At 41.4% G+C, this 7,973-nt stretch overlaps 1 protein-coding gene across 1 annotated transcript in view; it reads left to right on the top strand.

The window, feature by feature from the left end:
• The window catches only part of LOC135535789 (protocadherin-17-like), a 106,026-nt gene extending 98,280 nt beyond the window's left edge, over window positions 1-7,746 (top strand). Inside the window, exon 3 of the mRNA XM_064962217.1 lies at window positions 6,682-7,746. Within this exon, the coding sequence (XP_064818289.1) occupies window positions 6,682-7,478 (797 nt within the window). The 3' untranslated portion in view covers window positions 7,479-7,746. The remainder of the gene's footprint in view (window positions 1-6,681) is intronic.
• The last annotated feature ends 227 nt before the right edge of the window (window positions 7,747-7,973 follow it).

Raw genomic sequence — 7,973 nt, 5'->3', positions numbered from 1 at the left:
TGCCTCCGGGCAGCAGATAGCTATAATCTATGATGTGGTCAGCTGATATGTGAATGATCTATTCAGATCTGTCATGCTTCAGCAACGGCTGGGCACAGGAACAAGCCCCTGTGATCCACCTGGGATAAGTGGCCAACCAAAAAACTTCCCAGAGGTTTGTTTCTGGGACATATAACAGCCAGCGGGTAATGATGTCATACTGGATGTACATCTACTCTCAGAACAAGTATCAGTCAAATGAAGACACCGATGGAGATGAGACGAGGTTGATTAACGAGGATGGAGATGAGACGAGGTTGATTAACGAGGATGGAGATGAGATAAGGTTGATTAATGAGGATGGAGATGAGATAATGTTGATTAATGAGGATGGAGATGAGACGAGGTTGATTAACGAGGATAGAGATGAGACAAGGTTGATTAACGAGGATGGAGATGAGACGAGGTTGATTAACGAGGATAGAGATGAGACAAGGTTGATTAACGAGGATAGAGATGAGACGAGGTTGATTAACGAGGATGGAGATGAGATAAGGTTGATTAATGAGGATGGAGATGAGACAATGTTGATTAACGAGGATTAGGAGATCAAGTGGTGATCGTCTGTTTAAGAAGAGCTATTTGGAGATGGTTGTGCTTGGTAACAGACAGTTGGAGATGGTTGTCTTGGTAACTGAGCTAGTTGGAGACAGGATGGTAACAGACATGAGATGGTTGTCTTGGAGGACTGGAGCTAGTTGGAGATTGTAACTTGGTAACTGGAGCCAGTTGGAGATGGTTGTCTTGGTAACTGAGCAAGTTGGAGATTGTAACTTGGTAACTGAGCCAGTTGGAGATGGTTGTCTTGGTAACTGATCTAGTTGGAGATGGTAACTTGGTAACTGAACCAGTTGGAGATGGTTGTCTTGGTAACTGAGCAAGTTGGAGATGGTAACTTGGTAACTGAGCCAGTTGGAGATGGTTGTCGTGGTAACTGATCTAGTTGGAGATGGTAACTTGGTAACTGAACCAGTTGGAGATGGTTGTCGTGGTAACTGAGCTAGTTGGAGATGGTAACTTGGTAACTGAACTAGTTGGAGATGGTAACTTGGTAACTGAGCCAGTTGGAGACAGTTGTCTTGGATGTCACCTACATTTCAGTGAGTTTGGAGATGACGTAATCCTTCCGGCTGCTTCCTGGTTAATACTCTGGTATAACTAGTAGAGTTCCTGGTTAATACTCTGTTATAACTAGTAGAGTTCCTGATTAATACTCTGGTATAACTAGTAGAGTTCCTGGTTAATACTCTGGTATAACTAGTAGAGTTCCTGGTTAATACTCTGGTATAACTAGTAGTTCAGGGTTAATACTCTGTTATAACTAGTATAGTTCCTGATTAATACTCTGGTATAACTAGTAGAGTTCCTGGTTAATACTCTGGTATAACTAGTAGAGTTCCTGGTTAATACTCTGTTATAACTAGTAGTTCAGGGTTAATACTCTGTTTAACTAGTAGAGTTCCTGGTTAATACTCTGTTATAACTAGTATAGTTCCTGTTGGTATAACTAGTAGAGTTCCTGGTTAATACTCTGTTATAATAGTATAGTTCCTGATTAATACTGAGTATAGTTCCTGATTAATACTCTGTTATAACTAGTAGATTTCCTGTTATAACTAGAAGATTTCCTGTTTAATACTCTGTTATAACGAGTAGAGTTCCTGTTTAATACTCTGTTATAACTAGTAGATTTCCTGTTTAATACTCTGTTATAACTAGTAGATTTCCTTTTTAATACTCTGTTATAACTGAGTAGAGTTCCTGTTTAATACTCTGTTATAACTAGTAGAGTTCCTGTTTAATACTTGTTATAACTAGTAGAGATGGAGATGGTTAATACTCTGGTATAACTAGTAGAGTACCTGGTTAATCCTCTGTTATAACTAGTAGAGTTCCTGTTTAATACTCTGTTATAACTAGTAGAGTTCCTGTTTAATACTCTGTTATAACTAGTAGAGTTCCTGGTTAATACTATGTTATAACTAGTATAGTTCCTGTTTAATACTCTGTTATAACTAGTATAGTTCCTGTTTAATACTCTGGTATAACTAGTAGAGTTCCTGTTTAATAGTTGTTATAACTAGTAGGTTCCTGGTTAATACTCTGTTATAACTAGTAGATTTCCTGATTAATACTCTGTTATAACGAGTAGAGTTCCTGTTTAATACTCTGTTATAACTAGTAGAGTTCCTGTTTAATACTCTGTTATAACTAGTATAGTTCCTGGTTAATACTCTGGTATAACTAGTATAGTTCCTGGTTAATACTCTGTTATAACTAGTAGAGTTCCTGATTAATACTCTGTTATAACTAGTAGAGTTCCTGATTAATACTCTGTTATAACTAGTATAGTTCCTGGCTAATACTCTGTTATAACTAGTAGAGTTCCTGGTTAATGGAGAGTTCCTGGTTAATCCTCTGTTATAACCAGTAGAGTTCCTGTTTAATACTCTGTTATAACTAGTAGAGTTCCTGGCTAAGATGCTAATACTCTGTTATAACTAGTAGAGTTCCTGGTTAATACTCTGTTATAACTAGTAGAGAGTTAATACTCTGTTATAACTAGTAAGTTCCTGTTTAATACTCTGGTATAACTAGTAGAGTTCCTGTTTAATACTCTGTTATAACTAGTATAGTTCCTGTTTAATACTCTGTTATAACTAGTAGAGTTCCTGGTTAATACTCTGTTATAACTAGTATAGTTCCTGTTTAATACTCTGTTATAACTAGTAGAGTTCCTGTTTAATTGTATAACTAGTATAGTTCCTGGTTAATACTCTGTTATAACTAGTAGAGTTCCTGATTAATACTCTGTTATAACTAGTAGAGTTCCTGGTTAATACTCTGTTATAACTAGTAGAGTTCCTGATTAATACTCTGTTATAACTAGTAGTTAGGGTTAATTCTGTTATAACTAGTAGAGTTCCTGGTTAATACTCTGTTATAACTAGTAGTTCATGGTTAATACTCTGTTATAACTAGTAGAGTTCCTGTTTAATACTCTGTTATAACTAGTAGAGTTCCTGTTTAATACTCTGGTATAACTAGTAGAGTTCCTTTTTAATACTCTGGTATAACTAGTAGAGTTCCTGTTTAATACTCTGTTATACCTAGTATAGTTCCTGTTTAATACTCTGTTATAACTAGTAGAGTTCCTGTTTAATACTCTGTTATAACTAGTAGAGTTCCTGTTTAATACTCTGTTATAACTAGTATAGTTCCTGGTTAATACTCTGTTATAACTAGTAGAGTTCCTGTTTAATACTCTGTTATAACTAGTAGAGTTCCTGTTTAATACTCTGTTATAACTAGTATAGTTCCTGGTTAATACTCTGTTATAACTAGTAGAGTTCCTGGCTAATACTCTGGTATAACTAGTAGTTCAGGGTTAATACTCTGTTATAACTAGTATAGTTCCTGGTTAATACTCTGGTATAACTAGTAGTTCAGGGTTAATACTCTGTTATAACTAGTAGAGTTCCTGGTTAATACTCTGGTATAACTAGTAGAGTTCCTGGTTAATACTCTGTTATAACTAGTATAGTTCCTGATTAATACTCTGGTATAGCTAGTAGAGTTCCTGGTTAATACTCTGTTATAACTAGTAGAGTTCCTGGTTAATACTCTGGTATAACTAGTAGAGTTCCTGGTTAATACTCTGGTATAACTAGTATAGTTCCTGGTTAATCCTCTGTTATAACTAGTAGAGTTCCTGTTTAATACTCTGTTATAACTAGTAGAGTTCCTGTTTAATCCTCTGTTATAACTAGTAGAGTTCCTGATTAATACTCTGTTATAACTAGTAGAGTTCCTGGTTAATACTCTGGTATAACTAGTAGAGTACCTGTTTAATACTCTGTTATAACATCCCACCTCCTTTAGTTGGGGTAAGGAGGGTGAGTCACTGGACCACTGAACAGGACTGTACACTGGCTAATAGTAGCAGTTAGTGTCTTGTTAGGTCACTTTAATTGGCTCCTTTATTTTGGGTTAGGAGGGTGATTCAGAACTGAATGGGACTTTACTATAGAATGGTTACTTAATAGTAGCTGTTGTGACGTCAGACACAGTCATAGCTTCCCACAGCGTCCACATAGCTGCTGTCTCAGCTCATCAGCGTTTATTAGGCCCCTAGCAGGGAGAATTCCCCTACAAGCTTTCATCTGATGTGGGTTTTAGTTTGTTGTCTCTCTCTCTCTCTCTCTCTCTCTCTCTCTCTCTCTCTCTCTCTTTCTTCTTTTCATTCTCTCTCTCTCTCTCTCTCTCTCTCTCTCTCTCTCTCTCTCTCTCTCTCTCTCTCTCTCTCTCTTTCTCTCTCTTTCTCTCTCTTTCTCTCTCTCTCTTTCTCTTTCTCTCTCTCATTTCAATTCAAAGGGTTTCGGCATGGGAAACATATGTTAACATTGCCAAAACAAGTGAAGTAGATAATAAACAAAAGAAAAATAAACAGTCCAAATGAACAGTAAACATTACACTCACAGAAGTTACAAAGGAATAAAGATGTTTCAATTGTCATATTATGTCTATATACAGTGTTGTAACAATGTACAAATAGTTATAATACAAAAGGAAAATAAATAAACAAATATAGTTTGTATTTACAATGGTGTTTGTTCTTCACTGGTTGACCTTTTCTTGAGGCAACAGGTCACACATCTTGCTGCTGTAATGGCACACTGTGGTATTTCACCCAGTAGATATGGGAGTTTATTCTCTCTCTCTCTCTCTCTCTCTCTCTCTCTCTCTCTCTCTCTCTCTCTCTCTCTCTCTCTCTCTCTCTTTCTCTTTCTCTCCTCTCTTGCTCTCTTGCTCTCTCTCTCTCTCTATATATATATATATATATATTTGTCTTTCTCTCTTTCTCTCCCTCTCCTGCACTTGTTTGCGGGGCTGCAGAATCAGCTACTTCTGTGACACGGCAACAATGGAACAACAGCCCACTAGAACTCAGAACCCAGAACGTTGGAACACCTCTGTTCCGATTCTTCAACATCCCCCGAGAATCTTTCCCTAATTGTCACCCTATTCCGTATGCTTCGTGCACTATTGGGTCCTTGTCAAAGTAGTGCCCTATGTAGGGAATAGGGTGCCATGTGGGACAATGACAATCCCTAGAAGGATGAAGGTATTTTTAGTTGGAGAAAATAACTGTCTCTCAGGATTATAATCTAGCATTGAATTACAAGTTTCTCACAACACCTTTCTCAAACACGTAATTAGTGAAATATAGAGTGCATGTGTTTCACTAAATACGTAACAATAATATGCACAAAATATGATGATAAAATGTGTTTATTCCCTGGCTCTGTTTTTGGAGAGGAAGAGGAAGTGATGTGTCTAATCAATGGTGTTAATTGGCGAGCTGGTTGGCTGTCTGGCTGGCAGGTTTGGGTGTTAACACCATATCAACAGATAACAACCTCAGACGAGGAACTGAGGTTAACTCAGCAAACCTGACATGTGTCACTTTTTCAATTTCAATTTAAGAACTTTATTGGCATGGGAAACATATGTTCATATGCCAAAGTTAGTGCAGTAGATAATAAATACAAGTGAAATAAACTATAAAAACTCACAAAAGTTCCAAAAGAATAAAGACATTTCAAATGTCATATTATATATATTTACAGTGTTGTAATGATGTGCAAATAGTTAAAGTACAAAAGGGAAAATAAATGAACATAAATATGGGTTGTGTTTACAACGGTGTTTGTTCTTCACTGGTTGCCCTTTTCTTGTGGCAACAGGTCACAAATCTTGCGGCTTTCTCTCTCTCTCTCCCACTTTCTCATTCTATATGTTGTCATCCCCCCCTACACACACACACACACACACACACACACACACACACACACACACACACACACACACACACACACACACACACACACACACACACACACACACACACACACAGCTTGGAGTAACTCAAAATACCCCACTGGGGGTGAGGGGGTAAATAGAGGAGAGGAGAGAAGAGAAGGAGAAGAGGAGAGGAGAGGAGAGGAGAGGAGAGGAGAGGAGAGGCCAACACCAACAGTTCAGTTTTGGCCAAGGCCAGGCCCCATATCAGAAATGTATGTCACTGAGCTTTGAAGTCCTCCCTGGGCAGTCCCAGCCAGTAGCCTCGCCAAGCGCCATGTGCATTTTCCCTCTGTCTGTGTGTCTGTCTGTGTATGTGTGTGTGTCCTCTCAGTCTTTCATCTCTTTTCAGACAAACCCTCTCTCTGTGGATTATTATGGAAGCCTGGTATTGATGCTGTGGCAAATGGATCAGGCACTGCAGCGTGGTGTGTGTGTGTGTGTGTGTGTGTGTGTGTGTGTGTGTGTGTGTGTGTGTGTGTGTGTGTGTGTGTGTGTGTGTGTGTGTGCGTGCGTGTGTGTGTCTGTGTCTGTGTCTGTGTGTGTGTGTGTCTGTGTGTGTGTGTGTCTGTGTGTCTGTGTGTGTCTGTGTGCAGCCTTTCATGTCCACACAGTTGGATGACTCCAACACTACAGGCTCACTTCCCAGGCTCCCTCTAGTTAGGACAGTGACAAACAGACTACGTGTATGAATTGATAGACTCTCAGAAAGATAGCTGTTAATCATCACAATGCACAACTAACTGTCTCTCTCATTCTCCCCTCTACTTCTCCCTGCAGAAGAAGACTGTGTTAATTGCACAGAGGAGTGCAGAGTCCTCGGCCACTCCGACCGCTGCTGGATGCCTCAGTTCCCGGCGGGAGGGGCGGGAGGGGGAGGAGCCAACCAGGCAGAGGGCGTGGACTACCGCAACAACCTGTTCGTCCCCGCGGGGATGGAGGCTGTCATGGAGACCACAGAAGCCTACGAGACCGTCAACCCCAACGGGAAGAAAACCTTCTGCACCTTCGGGAAGGAGCGTCGGGACCACACCATTTTAGTGGCTAACGTCAAGCCTTACCTGAAGGCCAAGAGAGCCTTGTCTCCGCTTCTCCAGGAGCTCCCCTCAGCCTCCAACTCCCCCACTAAAGGCTGCTCCTCCTCTAACAACTCCCCGTGTGCCTCCTCCACCAAATCCCCCGCAGACGGAGCCGAGACCAAACCCTCCCCCAGCCACTATTGCTCTGGCCCCCCCGACGGGCAGTACCACTCCCCCAACAAACAGAGCAGAGACCCAGGTCTCCCCCATCACTACGGCCCCCGCGGCCCAGGACTACCCCCGGGACACCCAGCCTACCCTTCTCTTTCCTGCGACCCGGTGGCCAAGGTTCTAGCGGAGGCCCGGTCCCGAATCAGCCAGGAGGCTGGGGTGGGAACAGAGATGGACTGTGGTCTGGAAATGGACGGGGGGATCCACGGAGGGGGGGAGCTGGGGCGGGACGGGGTCGATGCAGACCAGGTGGTCAGAGACATCGACAAACTGCTGCAGGACTGCAGAGGCAGCGAGACAGCCACCGGCACTCTCAGAAGAAAGTGATACACAGGGTAGAAAGAGAGAGAGAGAGACAGAGAGAGAGAGAGAGAGAGAGGGGGATTTGGGCAGGAAGGATACTCTCAGCCCTAAGACTGCCACCGCCATCTAAACAACAAACAGAACACTGTTGCTGGCCGTCAACATGACCTTATCGTTAACCTCGACTTGGAACTATGGAAGGACCATGTGTTGGACTTCTCCCTGTCGATATCGCCATAGAAACATGGACATCTGAATTCAGAAGGACTGAAACATGGACAGCTGAATTCAGAAGGACTGAAAAACAGCTGAATTCAGATGGACAGCTGAATTCAGAAGGACTGAAACATGGACAGCTGAATTCAGAAGGACTGAAACATGGACAGCTGAATTCAGAAGGACTGAAACATGGACAGCTGAATTCAGAAGGACTGAAACATGGACAGCTGAATTCAGAAGGACTGAAACATGGAAACAGCTGAATTCAGAAGGACTGAAACATGGACATCTGAATTCAGA

Source organism: Oncorhynchus masou, unplaced genomic scaffold, assembly GCF_036934945.1.
Source record: "Oncorhynchus masou masou isolate Uvic2021 unplaced genomic scaffold, UVic_Omas_1.1 unplaced_scaffold_517, whole genome shotgun sequence".
Classification (NCBI taxonomy): Eukaryota; Metazoa; Chordata; class Actinopteri; order Salmoniformes; family Salmonidae; genus Oncorhynchus; species Oncorhynchus masou.
This window is presented reverse-complemented; position numbering and strand designations above follow the sequence as displayed.